Raw genomic sequence first — 18,538 nt, forward strand, 5'->3', positions numbered from 1 at the left:
ATTCCCACCAAATTCAATCAGTTTATTTCTTCATTCTTTCCTGATTGCTTTGAAATAAATGAAAATTACTGAAAACAGAATGTAAGGTTTTTTTTTATTAAATTGATAGAGCTGGAGTAATTGTCATAAAATTAGATTAGTTGATGTTTCTTAAAGGAAAGATTAAAAACTGGAACAACTTTTGAAATTTCAAGTTTTAGAATGACTGAAACAATAAACAGGTTTCCTGCTGCAAATTTGAACTTTCAAGTTCATTAATACCGGTAGAATTTAAGTTTGTTATAAAATTAATTATATGCAAAATATCTAGAAAAAATTGTCAAGATTTGCATAATTTAAATTTCCTTAAGTTCCATTTTAATAAGCTTATAAAAAGTATCTGATATTTCTTGAGCAATCTTAATCTTATTGCCGAAAATATGAAAAGAGATGTTTCTGCATCAACTCAATTAACATTTTCAAAGAAATCAGTTATTAAAAATCTAGTGAATTAGGATAATTAAGTAATTAGCAACTAGAAGCAAAACGACCACAGTAATAAAATTGTGCCAAAATTTTAAATAACTGAAAATCACCAATATACATCTTGAAATAATTGGAAGAACTGAAAAGAAGATTTAAACAAAAATCATAAAGTACATAACCAAATATTATGGAAATAAAGAACCTAATTTAATCTATAACATTTCACGGAACCAATTCAATTAATTTTAATTAATTAAAAGAACCATTGCCAAATAGGAAAGGTTCCATCAAATTTAAAGAGGATAACAGTATTTTTTCCTCATTAAATGGCAATTTGGAGAATCTCTTCTCTTGAATGCCTCAAAATAAATTCGGCGCCCATTGAAATTTCGGGAATATAAGCGGATCATTTCTAGTGTAGGGTGCGAGTTGAAAGGGCGCTCCGTGAAGAGCACTTTGGTAAAAGGCGGCTGCTGTCAGCGAGTCTTGATTTCGAAGGAGTTCTCGTCAAGGGTCGGCGTCGGTTGCGTCGCGATGTGATTTTCAACGCCGTGATAGGGGCAGGTGTATCTCTGGTCGGCAATCAGGGCGGCGAACGCAATCCGATATCGCAGCCAGGCCACTTGAAGCGGGGCGCGCGCGATGGATGGATGGTTGACCCGGCCGGCCGATATATATTGGCCAGAGCTGCAAATAATCAAAACCGCAGCAAACATGGCCGCCACCGGGTCACGGATTTTAAACCTTCAGACTATCAAAAATTAATATTTTGACTTGACAAAAATCCATTTTTTCCTTTATTTGAATTTAAATATCTTATTTAAGATTGGATAAGTTTCAAAATTTCTGCAAATTTCTGAAGATAAAATCAACTGAAGCATAGGAATAAACTGGGATGTAAATTATTTGAAACTACTTCAAATAATTATCTTGGATAACTATTGAAATCACTTGCAAGAAATCAACTTCAATTAGAAAAGAATAACTGACAAAACTTACATAATGGAAATGAAAATGGAAGTTAATATAATGTTTTATAATTAAGCTTAACCCTTTAAATTGTCATTAACAAATACAAAATCAAGTTCATAAATTCATATTTGCATTTAAATTAGTGCCATTTTTTAAAAATTCATTCAATTTGAATTTTTATATACAAGTTTATTGGGTGAATAAATATTTTTGAAATTAAAATTCGCCTTCCTTTGATTTTCCTGTTCGCCGAACACTGCCCACTCGCGAAATTTCTGCGGACTCCGAGCATTCGCCGCCAGCCAAGTGGCAAACAGACGCTCCACATTTATCCACGCGTGCGTGTGTCCGTATGTGCACCTATACATTTGTCGTCTATTTCGGGAATAAACACGAGAGGGATTTTCGTGCAAAGCCCGATACACTGCGCTGGACAAATAACCTGTGGATTTGAAAAGAGTCTGTGGGGATTTGCGTGCCGTGCTGTTGCCAAAAGAAACGACTTTCGCCTCGCTGCTCAATATTAAATGTACATTCGTTTTTTATTTATTCCTCGTAAATCTGGAGCACTTGAAAAGTATGAAATCAAAGAAGCACAGATTTAATTGGAAAAAATGAATTAAAATTAAAAAAAAAAACTTGTAATTTTTGTATTTAATCTGTATAAATGGAATGATTTAATATTTACTAGAAAAAATTTTAAGTGGAAATAATTAATAAATTTCCAAAAAATTTGAGGTTTGTAGAATTTGCTATTTCAGTTTTATTTATTTAACACAATAAATTAGTAAAATTTCAAGGCTGTGTTTTATTTTTATGGAAAAAAATTTTAAAAATAAAAATTTAAAAAGTTGAAAGTGTTTTGTAAAAAAGTGATTTTAAGTGAAATCGGCGTTAGTTAAAATAAAAAAATGTTAAAATGACTTGTTTTTCCTTTCCTGAATGAATAAAGAAATCTAGTGAGTTGTGAAAACTTTCCACTTTGGCGTAATGAAGAGCGGATTCCGCCGCAAAAAGAGCCGGTGGTCATTTTCACTGGCGATCTTTTTGCGGTGAAACTTTGTCCTCTCGGTACGGCCGACCGCAAATTGTTGCAAAACAGAGAAAGACCGACTGTTGCTTCGCCGAGAGAGCAGGAAGCGGTCGGTGATTTTAAAAACGGCGCGCGTAAAAAAAGAACAGTGGTGCACACCAAACACTCGAAACGCGAAAGTGGACTTGTTGTTGTTGGTTTTGTTTCGCTCTCGGCCTTGTTTGCACTGCCAGATGTAAAAAAGAAGCACACCCTACGCGTCTCTCAGCGCCCGAGGAACATTTTTCATGTTTATATATACATAACACACGTGGGCTGTTGAAACTTAAGAGGCTCAACTGCCGAGCAGATTGCAGTATAAGAATTTTTTTTATCAATTTCTGAGAACTTTTCAGTAACTTATTATGGAATTTGACGTCGCTGTTAACTTTGAAAATCAACTTAAGTAGAATAAAATCTCATTATTATTCTCTCAAAGTGTAAAATTAAAAAAAAAAAAAAAAAAAATATGAAAATTGAAATTTGGATTCATTTTTAAAATTTTTTGAATTATAGAATTATTAAGGTGCAAAGTTTGTATCAAAACAAAGCCGCTTACAATAAGAAATCTTGAACTGATTTTGTAGTTTTTGTAAAGAAAAAATGTCCAACAAGTTTTTTTCAAAATAAGACGTAAAAATCATTGATATTTTTACGGTTTCTAAATATTTAAAAACGATAGTAAAAAACATCACATTAAAAAAGTTACTAAAGTATTTGATTTTTATATGTTCAAAGTTCAAACGGAGAGGAAAATGAAACTTGAATCTGTCTATGTATTACTGGTGGTTTTCATCATTAGCACGTTTCATTTTCAACAGATTGCGTCAAATCAATTCACTTTTGGCTCATTCAACACTTTTTTGGTGCGCGCGTGTGTCAAACAAAGGGTGAAATAAAATAAATACCTGCAGGCTTCATTTTCCGGCAGATTAGCAGCAGGCTCCGCACTCTGATTACAAAAGGCTCGGTTGACATTTTTTAATCCACGCCGTCCTGTTTGATGTGTTTCGCTGGCGGATTTTTAATGAGAGGAGTGCCCACATTTGCAAACTGCGTCTCTTACACTCGCAAAACTCCATGTTTTAAATTTATTTTATCATTGGAAAAAAATTAGTAATTATAAAATCAGAAAATCTGATTCGTCATAGATTATAAATAATCGTGAAATATCAGAGTTTAAAAAAAAATTTGATCAATTTTTGTTTGTTTCATATAAACGCAAAGTGGAAAATTTCAACTGCTGCGAATGCTTTTAGTTTCACGTTTAGTTAAACTCGGCACAAAGCGTGTCGCTCTCTCTGTTTTTCCGTTTTGATTTCGCAGAGAGGTGGCGTTGGAAATTTTCGAGTGGTGCGAAAAAGGGTTTATGACGCTCGTTTGTTATTGTTGTTATTATACGATGACGCGCGGCGGGCCGTGTTGTTTTGTTGTTCTGCACGGACCGTGTACAATGCATCACACGGACGCGGTGTGACGTGCCGACTAATATTGCTCTCGGCCGGACACATTACTCGGGCCGGCGCATAAATTATTAATCGGTCTGCAGGGAAACGCGCGCGCGGCCATTGTTGAGTGCCGGCCGCATAATTCAGCTACAACAATCTGCATGCGTCGGCTCACTCGCGTGTGTTGCAACTTCGTGTATGTGTGATTTATAACTTTAATTAACATCAGCTGTGCCGTGAACTTTGCAAACATTTGCTCGGTGTAATTTAAACTAACTTTGCAAAATATGAAAATTAAATTTTAATATGTTTCAATGAGAGAAAAATTTTAATCCAAGAAATGAATAATTCTCAATTCCAAAATTAAATTTTCTTTTAGAGTTCTGTGAAAATGTAAATCATGATAGGATAAAAATTTATCGAAAATTCTTAATTATAATCCTTAACTTTTTCTATCAATCTCTCCTCTCTAATTAATTATATAGATATCCCATCTCTTTTTATCCTCTATAATTATCAGTTTAAAAAACTGACCATTATTGGTCATTGACATTTGACACGTGGTTGATTGTGAATAAAAAAAAACTAGCTCGCCGGTTATTCATTGAGGCTGTCCGGGTGTGCATTAATTTCAAAGTGGCCTCGATTCCTTTGGGCATCGCTGGCCTAGTGTGTGTGTCGGAATGCATTTGCATGCAAATGCAGCGCATTAATTTGCAGCCGGGCCGCCGGGAGGCTGAGTGTGCCCGGCCGGGCGCACCGCCATGCAGAGAGAGGGGCCAGGTATGCGATTTCACGCTCATTAAGCGCGACCCGCAGCTCAACAGCAGCACACAATTGGATCCGACCGGTGCGCGCTCTCTAATTCGATTCCGACACACATGACGGCCCTTCACGAATTCTCGTCTAAATTTGTAATTTCTCTCGAACCTATTTTCGCATTTTATTAAAAAGAAAATCGATACAAATTAGGATTTATGCAACCCGGGCGTCTCGAAAGTACCACCGGCTGCATAACTCGGTATTTCGCAGGCGTTCCGATTGTAGGGGGAGTTTGTAATGAACTGGCGTGGCGAAACAGTCGTTGGAATTGGCAGAGAGTGCGAACAGATGTCGGGCGGAAAGCAATTTTCTCCCGCAGCCGCCGCCGCCGCCAGCAATCGACACTGTAATGAGAGCCGCCGCACAAACACGTGCGCAGCCGGAGAAAGCTGGAATATAATAAACTTATAAATCCACGCAATTATATTTTCGGACGCTGCAAATTTATTAATTCCCATAAATCGCCGGGCTTTATGGTCTGTGCTGCTGAGGCACCAATTGGCCTCATGAATACACGCCCTCTGCTGATTATGATTCACTGCCGCAGCGGTGCCAAAATTGGATTTCCCGGAAATATGAAACATAAACTAATCCAATTTGCAGAAGAAAAGCGAGAAGATTGTTTTTTAACTAAATCAGTTCAAATTCGTTCTGGTTCTCTCGGTTAAAACTAAGCATGAAAATAATGGAAATAGAAAAAAAAAACTATCAAATTTCATCCAAAATATCAATATTTTTGTCAGAAAAAACTTTTAAATAGTGAATTAATTTTTTTGACCAGTTGGATTTTCTGGTTTTATTTGCAGACGTGTTGGCGGCGGTGCTGGAGGGCCAGGGGCCGATGATCATTGTGGAGCCGCCGGCGCGCCTCGAGTTCACCAACAGTTCGGGGACGCGGCTCGACTGCACGGCGCAGGGCAGTCCGGCCGTGTCCGTGACCTGGTCAGCCTCCGTCGGCCTCAACGGGCTGAGCTCGAGTTCGTCGGGGTCGCAGCAGCAGCCAGGGCCGGTGCCCAACGTGCCCGGCCTCCGCCACCAACTGCTCAACGGCAGCCTCCTCTTCCTGCCCTTCCCCGCCTCCGCCTACCGACCGGACGTCCACGCCTCCGCCTACCGCTGCGTCGCCACCAACTCGGTCGGACGCGTCCTCGGCAGGGAGGTCAGACTTAAAGCAGGTCAGTCCCTATTTGTGCCAAATAGAATAGAAAATAAATAGGGGAGGGATCAAGAGATAAGCTCAAATTTTGTAAAATCTTTTAAACGGCTGATAATTATCTTCAATTGTCATTTGACTTTTTCTTAACCGAAAAAATCTTATTTTACGCATCTTTGAGTTTCCTAAAAATTAAAAAAAGAATTTTAGCAGCAAATATTGATTATTTTCTCAAATAATTTAAATTATATTGAGCTTTGAATTTGATGCGATGTGCTAAAGTTTATTTTATGCAACAAAATATTCCGATTCCATCATATTTTCAATAATTTGTTGTTGTTGAGGATTTATAAAATTCTAGTTGATCCTCTCTGATCTCTATTTCACCATTAATTGAAACGAAAGCTCTCTCTCTCTCTCCGCCGGTAATGCGGAGCAAAATTCTCTCCCGATATCAGCGGAGGCGGGTTGTATGTGTATTTTTGAGCGTGAGAGAGCAGACAGAGGTTGGATCGGAATGGAATAATCACGATCCGATCTGAATGGCGGCACTGGCGGAATATACTCGGAATTTTCCGGTCGAGCGGATCAAACAAATAGATATGCACAACATCCAGCAGCGTATATAATTTAATCCCCCAACAACACTGAAATTGCGATTTTATCTTTGCGCGCGAATGCTTTTTTCTTGTTTGTACAATTTCGCGTGTGTTTGCAAACGAATGAGGTGCTAATTCGCAGCTGCGAGAGCAATTTTTTATATGTTTTCCCGCCGGTATTATAAATTATTCGGTAGCAATCTCTACCCTTAATTATGGCTGCGAGCCCAGCGTGACTGACTGAGTGAGGGCAGCGCAGGTGGAATTGCTAGTTCGCTCCACGGTCGACAACGTTTGGGCAGTCTAAGAAAATACTTCTTGAAAATCTTGAAGATATATTATCTTGAGACCGTAAGCCTTCGAGACCGTAGGCCCTTGAGACCGTGGAGGCCTTGAAACAGAAGGAATTTGCTACGTTTCTATTGAATCTCGATTGAACATTTATATCAAAAAATATAACATCATCCTGCATTATATTAATATAAGTTACATTTCCTCCTCTTTCAACAGAAATCGTTTTCTGTAGTTTTACTGTCTTAAAATGATATAATTGCATTTTTCAACGCTCTTTTTAAATAAAAATTTTACGCTTTCGCTGTACAGTGTAGCAAATAAAAATGATGAAAACGGCACACGGGTGTAATGAATTTCAAGCAGACACATTTTTTTCCACATGCAAATCCTTCTTTCTCTGCTTTTTTCCCGAGCACCGCCTGTGTGTATATGAATTTGAGCCTGACTGATTTTTCACGTCCCTGGCCGAGTATGTAGCGATGTGCGTGTTTTGTTGTTGCCGACGGAGCTGCTCGCTGAATTTTAAATTCACCTGATGCCTCTCTTTTATATTATTTTTATTCCCGCCGCTTCGTGGCTCGGTGACCTCGATATGAGGGAGAGAGAGAGAGACGAATTGTGCAGGCCTCCCTTCCCAGCTAACGGCGCGCGGGGGTGAAATGATGATGAACCCTCGCCGCCACCGGCGCCGACAAAGAATGCTGCCCAACGGTGATTGCGGAAATTTGGCACTTTCCAAATTAAATGGAAATAAATGTGAAAATTCTCGGTTTTAAAATTTTTAATTACTTCAATCCACTGATTTCCTGCTCCAACTGTTCTGAAAATCAATTCATACAAAATCTTATTTATTAAAATTTTATTTTAAAAATTCTTAAAAGAAATGCTTAAAACAGTATGGTTAAAATTGAAATTAAAAATTTAATAAAATAATTTTTATCATTTAATTTTTATTTTATATTTATTATAATATTATTTTAATTATTTCTTTACAACTTTTGTCTATAAAAGATTTTATTTTCTATTTAAAAATTACCAGAGAAGGAACATTTTCAAATATATACTTTGTAATATTATTTTTAATATTTATTATTATTATTATTATTTTTTTTAATAAAATATTATTTGAATGTGTTAACAAGACCGATGAATTTCCCGCAACTTTTCGCTTTCAGCTCGGCAAAGGAGCTTTCTTTGATGACCTCGGCCTTGCTTGCTTTTATTTCTCGTGCATAACGGTGCAAGACGGGGGCTTAAGCGCGCCGAGTGGCTTGTTTGTTTAAAACTGCCGGCCACTCTCGAGTCGCTCGTCGGACGTGTGTAATAAACTAAGTGGGATATCTCGGCTCGAAATCTGCACATGGACGGACGTGATGGAGTCTCGAGAGCGTCGCGTTTCAATTTTTGGTCTGCCGAGCACCGCCGTCAAATAAATTGACCCTTCAAAATGTTGCTCTCGTCGCAAATCAACTCACGCTTGAAAGGGAAAGCCAAAATCTGATATGAAAGAAAACATTCGATTGCTTTAAAAAATGTAAATAGATAGGATTTTCTTTTCACTTTTTTTTTTAGAAAATTTTCAAAATACAGTGATGAAAAGCATATTTTTTGTTATATAAATTATAATAATTCATTTAATTTATTTCTCTGCTTCAAAATTTTGTCCTCTGAAAGCTTTTCATGCTACTAAATTATTGTAATTTTTATCACTTCACACGATATTGTATTTTATCTGCAAATTTTGAAGTAAGGATAAATTTTATTACTTTTGTTCATATTTTAAACTGTTCCCATATTAATGTTCCAAATTTAATTTAAAATTGGTGTAAATATTAATTATATTGAAATGCAAAATATACTTGAAAATTGTTATATAATATCAAGAAATTTCTGCACTTTTTAATTGAATTGTTTTGTTTGTTCTGTTGGCAGTGGTGCTTCAGCAGTACGAGTTGCGGGTGAAGGGCGCGCTGGTGTCGCGCGGAAACACCGCCGTGCTGCGTTGCCAAGTGCCGAGCGCCGTCAAGGATTATCTGACCGTGACTTCTTGGCTGCAAGACGACACCTTCAATATTTACCCGTCCAGCGACGGAGGTAAGCGAAAAGATCTTTTCTTCTTCCTCTGCTCTCGGGGAGCAAACAATGGGGGCCGTAAAATTTATCGCGACGGCTCCGCTTTACGGTCCACAACATCATATCCGGCCGTAAATTTCAGGGCCCGAGACTCGCAGCTTTATTTCGGCAGATTTTCCCGTCCGATATAATTTCGAATCTGGCAGACTTATGGTCCGTGTGCGTTTTTCATCCTATACGCGACGCTCTTTACTGATCAAGTAAAGTTGGTAACAAATAAAAAAAATCAATAGAAACTATAAATTATTAGTCGCGCTCAAATTAGATATTAAAACAGTTGGCGTCCTAAAAAATTAAAAAATTTGAATACCAATCATGAGAGGGATGAAGTTTTTCAGAAAATGAAAAATCGATATTTTTAATCTTTTTTTGTTGTTGCATAATTTGCATATAGATCACATGATATTGATTGGCGTTTCGTGAATTAAAGACAAATTAAAATTCAAAATTTTCCTCCATTTTTAAAAATTCCTGGCAAATTAAAACTGTTCAAAGTTTCCAAATTTTGTTAAAAAAAAACGGTGTTTTAACATATCGTTAAAATCGACTCGACGAGACCGTTCGTAATAAATTTTTCTCATCAAATATTATTTTTACGCTCTCTTATTTAGATCAAAAATAATTATGTTTGCGTTTGTCTCCTTGCCAAAAATGGCGAGTGTGGCGAATTTAATCGGCAAGCAGAGGCTGCGATTCGATTATTCTCAAGTTGAACAATATATGCGGCGCTTTCGCTCGCTCTTGCCGAGTTCCATCTCATTTCTGGCGCGGCTTTTGACGTGCAAATCTCTGCTCTCGGGCTCTGTGCAAATAGGATTACACACTCCTCACGCCCACAGCCAGGCGCGCTGCAATAATAATCACGTCGAGGAGCCGCGCAAACAATCAACTCTCATTTGTTTTTTTTTACCCGAGTGTTTGAAATTCCTATTTTGAAAAACAAATATAATCACAAATAAAAGTGGGGTGGGAAATTTCAATTTTTAAGTAAATTGTCGTGAAATCCATCGTTAAATTTATAAAAAAAAAAGTACTTGAAGAAGTCGCTTATGTTCTCAAGAGGGTTTATTTTAATTTTTTTACTGACAATGAGACTCACCTGATTATAATAATTTTATTTTTTAATCATTTTAACAATATTTTTTAGCAATGCAATCATTTAAAGTGCTAGAAAGTTTTTTTTAGTGGGAAAAAATATGTGCTAAAAAAATTTGAGGTAGATTGGCTTTTCATGTGACAGGAATTGTACATATTGGATGACGTCAATTATTTTTCAATTAAAATGACGCAACCTTTATCTCTAACCCTTGCCCCTGCCCCTTGATCTTGTGTGAGAAATAAACAAGGACGATTATTGCCATCTTTTTATTAATTTCAGTCGTATAAAATACAAAACACTTGCTTGCAAATCTATAATATTATTATGCTAATTTAAACTGTCTTGCCTAATTTTAATTTATTAAAAATTTGATTTTTGGAAATCAAATGAATTCCTTATTTAAAATTATATTGTGATGTTAACATTATAATTTTATTCAAAAGTTAAGAGGTATTTTCTTTCCAGAATATACGGATGTTCAAAATAAATGGCAAAATTGCTATTTTTCTTGCAGATTTTCAAATACAAAAATATGGGTTCAATAGCATTCGCTGGGCAATTCGCAGATGAAAAACGACTTTCTGTTGCCGGAGCAGGACGCGCTGTAGAGATTGCTGAATTCATACGCCCTGATTTCGACGCAGCCGTAATTCTTGACGGTGCCGCTGGCCCACAAGTCGCTGCTTTCCTCCAATTTGGATCCGTCAAGCCAACGGTAGTCCAAGTGATTTTGGTCTCCAAAGTTTTTACCCGAAACCCAATACTCTTCACCGCCTTAAAAGTAATAAATACATTTATTCCGAAAACTTCGATCGGCTCTAAATTTGCTCACGATGGATTTCTCTCGCCTTCTGATGAACCGCGTCCAAGTCAATTCGGTTACTCACAGTAGCCAAGTGTAGGCCTTTGTCTGCGCAACTTTTGTTAGCTTCAGGCCAGAAAGTCTTTAAGAGCAAGATTAAGAAATTCATTTAAAGTCTTAATTAAAATCTCTTACTTGGATTGGGTTCGAAAAAAAGTATTGTTTGCCATTCGCCGCCGTCGTCAATGTGGATAGTACTGAAGATTCATCTAAATCGATGTGATTAGAAATTTATAGAAGAGCCTTTCAAAAATTTCATTGCTTAATGATAATTTAAAGTCATCAACATCATTTCAAAGAAAAAGATATTAAAAAAAAAATTGATAAATACTTTTTTTCTCAGTCTATGATGAAGGGAGGAATAAATTCTAAATTTGCTGCAATATACTTACAAGGCAGAGTGCAGTTGATCGGCCAGGGGGATTTTTTAAGTGGGACAACCTAAAATTTATTGTGTATCTAGAAATTTGTTTAAAATTGTCAATTTTTTTTACCTCGATGGGTAGTTTTGCCAGGTGATTCAGTTTTTGTATGACGGTCTGCAAAAGCTCCTGATTTGTTTCAGCCTCTTGCTTTACTCTTTCCATTGTCTAGTATGGAGTAATAAATATTAAAAATGTAACACAGAAAGTTATAAAAAATTCCTTTGAAATCGTTTGATTTAGTTTCGAATTTTTTAAATTTAACGATACCTGATTGAAGCGTTCGTCAACAAGTTTCGCCAAATCATTTAGTTTGTCATCGGTATTTTTCAAATTTTTCATCAGCTCCTGTTGAAACTCTGCCAGCTTCTCCCTTTCTTGGCGAGTCTAACATAAGATTTTTTTTAAATATAATTACATTTAAAGAGTAAAAAAGTCTCTTGAATAAATTTAAATCTTTAACATAATTTTTTATCATGTTATATTTTTGAGCCTAAATTTAAGATTAGAATATTTCCTTACCTGGTAATTGTTTGTTGGGTTAGTGGTTAGTACTGAGTTAAGGATGGCTAAGAGGCCCAGGAGCAACCGTAGAAAACGGTCCATCGTCTTATTCTCGATCCTTCGCTAACACAAGAAGAAGTGAATTTGCTTGGAAACCATCAGCAGTCGCTTCAAATAATCACAATGATCTTTGCCCTCAGGCCAAAAGCGCGAGAATAAAAAATAATTGGGCCAGCAGATTATTTTTTATGCAAGATACGATATATTTATTAATATTATCTTCATATAAAAAACAGCGTAAAAAATACTGTTTAGAGATATTTATTGGTGGTTGAAAAAAAAAACAATAATTCATTTGAAGAAGGTAACCTGAAATTTAAATTTTTTCACTTCTAGATCTTACAGGAAAAAAAAATCAGTGCAGAAATTATTATTGTTGTTTATTTGTCCAAAATGCTACATTACATTGTTTAAATCCAGTTTTTGAAAACAATTTAATTGAAAGAAAGGAATTGTTGGAAAAAAACGGCGCCACCTCAAGGAAGAATTTTTCTAAAACTTCTGAGATAAAAAAACTCTTCCGCCACAGTGAGCCAGTTCATCAGTTTTATATCTTTTTTTTTGAGTTTCTCATTAGCTTCATTGATACTTTTCAAAGAAATATCTTAAAATATACGGAAACAAATTTCTTTATTTTGTCTTAAGCTAAATTTAATGCAAACAAAGAGATGAGATGCACATCTTTTATCTGAGAAAAATGAGTAAGTTCAGTTTTGATCGCAACGCCAAATGATGCCATGTTAATTAAGCAAACATATTTATTTTGATATCTTTTTATTGTGTATTAATCGCCAAAAAATAAAGGCCAAAAAGAAAATGAAACTATTGTCTAAAAATTAAAGAAAAGCCATCATGTTTTTCAGTAGCATTCGGTGGGCAATTCGCAGATGTAATGGCTTTTTTCAGTGGAGCAGGACGCGCTGTAGAGTTTGCTGAATTCGTACGTCCTGATTTCGACGCAGCCTCTATTCTTGACGGTTCCATTGGCCCACAAGGCGCTGCTTTGCTCCAATTTGGATCCGTCGTGCCAACGGTAGTCCAACTGACTCTCGCCTCCGAGATTTTTCGCCGAAACCCACCACTCGTCCCCGCCTGAAAAGCAATACAATTTATATACCCCGAGAAGTTATTTCGGAGCGAAATTTTCTCACGTTTTATTTCCCTCGCTTTTTGATGAACCGCGTCCAAGTCAATTTGGTTGCTCACAGTGGCCAAAAGGAGACCTCTTTCGGCACAACTCTCGTTAGCCACAGCCCAGAAAGCCTTACAACGATCAGAAATTCACTTACTGAGTCTTAAATAAAATTACTTACTTCGGTTGGGTACGAGAAAAAGTATTTTTTGCCATTTGTCGCCGTCGTCATTGTAGATAATCCTGAAAACGTGTAAAAATATTCACTTTATTTTCAGAAATTATAATCAATTTGTTTGAATGGGTCTGAAAATTTTTGAATCGATAATGTGAATCTCTGTTTCATGAAAAAAATATATTTAAACATAAAATATTTTGCTCATATTCAATGAAAAATTTGGGGAAATTGCTCAAAATGTTGTTTATATCTTTAATTAAAAAAATTCATAAATTTAAAATATTTATGCTTACGAGGAAGGGTGCAGTTGATTGGCACGTGGAATTTTTTGATTTTACCAAGCTGGAAAACCTAATAATTATTCTATTTTGAAATTTGGTAGAATTCGCCAATTTTTTACCTCATTATCAGGAATTTGTGCCAGGTGATTCAATTTCTGAATGACGATCTGCAAGAGTTCCTGATTTGTTGTCGCCTTTTGCATGGTCTGAAGAATACAAATTTAGCAACTAAAACACGTGCCTTTAAATTTTTAGAGATTTAAAAGCTAAAATTATTCCCTATGTAAAATTGAATATGCAAATAAAACTCTTGGGAAACTTTTTTCAACATATATGGCACCTGATTGAAGCGTTCGTCAACGAGTTTGGCCAAATCGTTTAGCTTGTCGTTGGTCTCTTTCACATTTTTCGTCAGCTCCTGTTGAAACTCGGCCAGCTTCTCCCTTTCTTGAGCCTTATAAATGATTTGTTATTGAAACATAATTTAATGAAATTATTTATTCAGGTAGGAATTTGCGCAAATAAATTAAAATTCTTGGCTTTATCTATTTTCGAATCAACTTAAAATATGAATCTCTCCTTACCTTTGTTGACTGGTAATTGTTCGTTGGGTTGGTGGTTAGTACAGGGATAAGGATGGCAAGAAGGCCCAGGAGCAACCGGAGCAAACGGTCCATCGTCTTATTCTCGATCCTTCGCTAACACATGAAGTGGATTCGTATGAATTCGAGGTCGCTTCAATTAATCAGGCCGGTCTTTGCCCTCAAGCCGAAAGCGCTAGAATATTAAAAAGTATAATATTGGCTGACAGATTATATATTTTGTTATGCATTGCGTTTTTTATTATTAGAAGGACTTATCTTAAAACAGTTAAAAACTGTATGGAAATTGTAGTTATTGCTTTTTCAAGAAAAAAAAATTAAAATTTATTTGATAGAAAGAGAAGAAATTTTTTGAACATTTTCACCGGTCAATTATTGAAATAATGCAGCATATTAAAAAAAAAATCAATGGTATTTTCCAATTAATAACTTTCAGATCAATTATCTCCATCGCCCTTTTTGAAATCATTGCAAAAAAAGTTCCGATTAGACTTTTTATTTGTATATTTTTTTTTAATTCGCTCTTTTCCTCTCTTCACATTGTTGCCATAGAAACAGTCATTTGAGAGAGACGCAGTTTGAATTGAGGCAACAATCCGATGTGGAGGGTTTGAAAGAGCGATTGAAGGATTTGCCACGGTAAATTCTCATCTGGCCGCCGAGCAAAGCAGTGAATGGAACTCTGCTCGTCGTCGGTCGGTTGGTTTTGGTTTTCCGCGTGCACAAAAGCCCTTTCGAAGAATCGCACGGACTCCGGTGCTCTTTGTGCGAAACGGAACCGTCGTGTTCATAAAGACCGGTCGGATTTACACACACACAAGCCAAAAGGGGAGCAAATTATCGTCTGCGAATATCAAGTCAATGCGCGCACATGTTTCAAAGCGGCATACAAAAAAAAAATTGTGCGCGTTGCCCTATTGGTCTTTTAGCAGATAATTTAAAAGGTCTGATATGCTAAATTTTACATTAAACTTAAAATTATTTCAATTTCAGGTGTTTTGCAATTTAAAATCTGCACCCCAAAAATCTATATTGTGAAGCCAATACCTTTTTTAACAGGACGAGTACCCTAAGGGTGGCCCTGACTTTAATGACCTGATTGGTCAGTGGATTTTTGTTTCAAAAGATGCCAAACTTTTATTTTTGAAAACACCTTTTTCCAATCAAAAATAGAATAAATTCTTAGATACCTAATTTTTTTTTAAAAACTATGCATTTCAAAGCTAAAAAATTAACATTTTAAAAGGTCAAGTTAAAATTGACAATTATTATTATTAATTCTTTTTATTTAATTCAGTTCTCGCCCGCTTTATTCGGCAAATTAAAAGCAGATGGAGCGTAAAATTCTGACTGTCGTTTTAGCCAAAGTTGAAAGTCTTGTCGCGGCAGCTTGCGTAATTACATCACACAATGCTCGGAGGAAGGAAGAAAATGTGCAAAGTTTGGCCAAATCCCTGAGCAGTCGGCGAAATATGAGAACGTCGTCTCGCGGGACACGGCAGAACTTTGCGAACTACGTAATGAAAATTATACACCGAGAGTTCGCTGCAGCTGCGGTAATTCGGCCCGATTTTTCACAGCAACATTGATTGAGTTGCCTCGCTCGGCCTCTCAGGGGCGAATGGACGCAGGTCCGTTGATGCGGGTGATGGATCAATTAGGCCCCCATCACCACACACTCAGATACACGAAAACGCTATTATATCTGCCGGCAGATTTGACCCAGCTCGCAAAATCCCAACTATAACGATTAGACTATTTTTATCTTTACATTTAAGGAGTTCAAAATACAATCAATCCTGTATCATTTTGCTCAATTTTGTTGAATCTTTGAAGAGAGTTATAAATTCGTGCAAAAAAGGAAGTTTGGAGTAAAATTTAGTGAAATTTAACAACATTTTCTGTTGGAAAAATTAGTGGCTGGTTTATAATTGTTTTTTATTTTGTAGATCAAAAGTGTTGATGTAATTAATTTTTAAAATATACCGTTGAAATTGAATTGAAATGTTCAAGTCAATTCTGGTTTAAAGTAAACTTCATTATTTGTAACTAAAAATTTGGAAAATTAGTTTATTATTTCATTTAAATAATTATATTATTATAAACTATTTCAATCCTGCATCAATATAGCCTAGATATCAACATTTGGCTTAATAAGTAATCTTTTTTTTTCATATATTTATGTCGCAATCTTTTAAGAAATTGGCGGCAAATTAATTTTTCAACATTATCCACTGCCCCAATTTTTTACCTTTGTAACATATCGTTAGAATCGTCTTTTCAAAAGATATCCTACTGCGTAATCTATTTATTTGTTTGAAATTAGTATGCATTCCTTCTGATGATCAAATTACTGCTGCTCGTAAAAGTAAACAATGTACATTTACACAATTCGAAGCCGTCCGGTGCAAGCTGGTGCGGCAATAACAGGGCAAAATCACTGCTCTCAGCGTGTCCGAATTAGTGACATAACTTGCAATTACTCGCAGCCGTGTCGGTTTAGCTTCGCCAGCTGCGTCCCTTGCCGGGGCCGGAAGAAATGAGAGAAATGGCCGCCGCGTCCTGGCACTTAGCGAAACACAGAGACAACTTTTTGCAGAGGTGTATGACAAACTGAATTATTCACGGGCGCAGATGAAATTGCGCCCCGCCGTAAGGGACATCTATGAATTTTTGATTGCCAGAGTGGTTCCTTTTCCTGCTCTGCAGTAGGACGAGCGAAATGCAACAAGAAAAGGAAAGAGTGAAACGGATTTGTGACCGGAAGTTCCGTTTTGGAGACGAGAAATACGCTTAAAAGGATTTTATGTAATTTATCAGGGAAACCTAACAATCGGAAGGAAAGTTTTAAAGCTTTCAGAAAAATCGAAAGATTTTTGAGCGGCAAAATTTAAAATTTGAAAAAATATAGATACGTTTTTTTATTTAAACTGCTTTATAAAGAAATAAAATATGTCCGAACATTCAATAACAAATTTGATTATGTTATTCATTCCAGAATTAAAAATTAAATATTAATCCAAAGGAAATTGAACATATTTTTCGCTCTTGAAATTGTAATTAAAATTTGAAGTTGTTCTTATTGTTTTGAAACATGTGTTCCTAATTAAATGAACTTCCTGTTAATTTAAGTAATTATTAATAATTAACAGCACTTAAAAGCAATTGGTTTGAATCTGAGAATCCGCGAAACTCGACTTTTTAATTAAAAGACTTTCGCGCGCAAACAAACGCCGCGGCTCTTCGAAGTGGAGCGGCAGGCTTGCGAAAGTGATTACAAATTAATTAAGCGGCTTTGGCTAAATTAATATCCGCATGCGGCTTGCAGCAGCCTTGTTTACCACCAACAGAAACTCTCTCTTCTTGCTTTGGGCTGCGAGAAATTCGCAGTAGCGCACCAGCCACATTTCACGGTGTTTAACCCCAAGGTTAGAGTCCGGAAGTCCCTGCCGTTACATTTTAGGGGCGAAAATTCCACTCTTGAAACGGTCGCTTGTTTTTTTTTTGTTCTTCTGCAAGGGCGGGAAGTGATGAATTATTTAGCGGAAAAGTCTTCATTAGAGCAACTTTTGCGATTCTTCTCTCAGAGGTGGAAATGGCTGCACTGGGCCGCTGATTCCGGCAAACTTTGCATTGATTTTCATATTCGGCTCAAAACGCCACCCGCGAGACGCACCTAACACGGAGGGGGAACGTGCAAAACAGCAAATTCAACGCTTACAAGACTCCAGCAAGTTTGTTAAATTTTCATGCAAACTACGCACGAGCATTTCCTAAAACTTTAAAATACAAGAGAAAATTAAAAAGAAAAATTACAGATCAATTGATAATTTATGGCAATTTTCATAACATTTGACATTTTTAATTTGCTCAGATATTATAATTAAATTTATAATTTTGGCAGAAGATCAATTTCGCATTAAAATATTTTTTTATTGAAACTCATCTTTTTAATCTTCACATCAAAATTTTCATTAACAATTAATAGAAGAATTCTACAAAATTGTTTTAAAATTTATGGAATTATTTCTTTAAAAACTTTTCAGAGACTCTCAATTGCAAGATAAAGATAAATTTACCTAATATTAACTTCCGAATCAACACGTTTTATCAGTTTTACTTTATTGATTTTAATTGACAAATTTTGAATTTTTCTTTTACTTACTAGTCTTGTTTATTTTAGTTGCAAATGATATATTTCTTGATGTATTTTATTCTAGATTTACTTTTCTGCATCGCTTGAAATGTTATAAAAATGCATATCTGCATGAATCAGAGATAAATAAAAATAATTTAGCTCCTTTTTGGTTTTGCACAAAATTTCCATTAAAAAATACAACAATTTTTCATAGAAAATCCATAATTTTGAATATAAAGAGACCAATATCCTCAAAAATTGATGCAATTCATGATCTTAAAAATAGCCTGGATTTTTCGTTC

At 35.9% G+C, this 18,538-nt stretch overlaps 3 protein-coding genes across 9 annotated transcripts in view; 1 reads left to right on the forward strand and 2 right to left on the reverse strand.

The window, feature by feature from the left end:
- LOC132204857 (cell adhesion molecule Dscam2-like) overlaps positions 1–18,538 on the forward strand; it is a 104,432-nt gene that overhangs the window by 38,321 nt on the left and 47,573 nt on the right. For all 6 annotated transcript variants that reach the window (XM_059633701.1, XM_059633697.1, XM_059633700.1 and 3 more), the window contains 2 exons: positions 5,586–5,954; positions 8,758–8,919. In XM_059633701.1, coding sequence (XP_059489684.1) covers positions 5,586–5,954; positions 8,758–8,919 — 531 coding nt within the window. The remainder of the gene's footprint in view (positions 1–5,585; positions 5,955–8,757; positions 8,920–18,538) is intronic.
- LOC132204861 (uncharacterized) lies at positions 10,310–12,004 on the reverse strand. Its single transcript, XM_059633706.1, has 7 exons — positions 11,864–12,004; positions 11,612–11,728; positions 11,414–11,509; positions 11,312–11,360; positions 11,055–11,128; positions 10,890–11,001; positions 10,310–10,831 (listed from the first exon to the last, which is right to left on the reverse strand). Exons 1-7 carry the CDS (start codon positions 11,945–11,947, stop codon positions 10,596–10,598), a joined length of 768 nt encoding a protein of 255 aa, XP_059489689.1. The 5' UTR covers positions 11,948–12,004; the 3' UTR covers positions 10,310–10,595.
- On the reverse strand, positions 12,575–14,246 carry LOC132204862 (uncharacterized). 2 transcript variants are annotated; one of them, XM_059633707.1, is made up of 7 exons: positions 14,081–14,246; positions 13,837–13,950; positions 13,616–13,702; positions 13,509–13,566; positions 13,219–13,280; positions 13,057–13,168; positions 12,575–12,997 (listed from the first exon to the last, which is right to left on the reverse strand). In XM_059633707.1, the coding sequence occupies exons 1-7, from the start codon at positions 14,171–14,173 to the stop codon at positions 12,765–12,767; spliced, it is 759 nt and encodes a 252-aa protein (XP_059489690.1). In that variant the 5' UTR covers positions 14,174–14,246; the 3' UTR covers positions 12,575–12,764. The 2 variants fall into 2 exon arrangements, with proteins under 2 accessions (XP_059489690.1, XP_059489691.1); XM_059633708.1 differs by having other exon boundaries at positions 12,577–12,997; positions 13,509–13,557; positions 14,081–14,245.

Source organism: Neocloeon triangulifer, unplaced genomic scaffold, assembly GCF_031216515.1.
Source record: "Neocloeon triangulifer isolate White Clay Creek 2 clone unplaced genomic scaffold, ASM3121651v1 ptg000022l, whole genome shotgun sequence".
Classification (NCBI taxonomy): Eukaryota; Metazoa; Arthropoda; class Insecta; order Ephemeroptera; family Baetidae; genus Neocloeon; species Neocloeon triangulifer.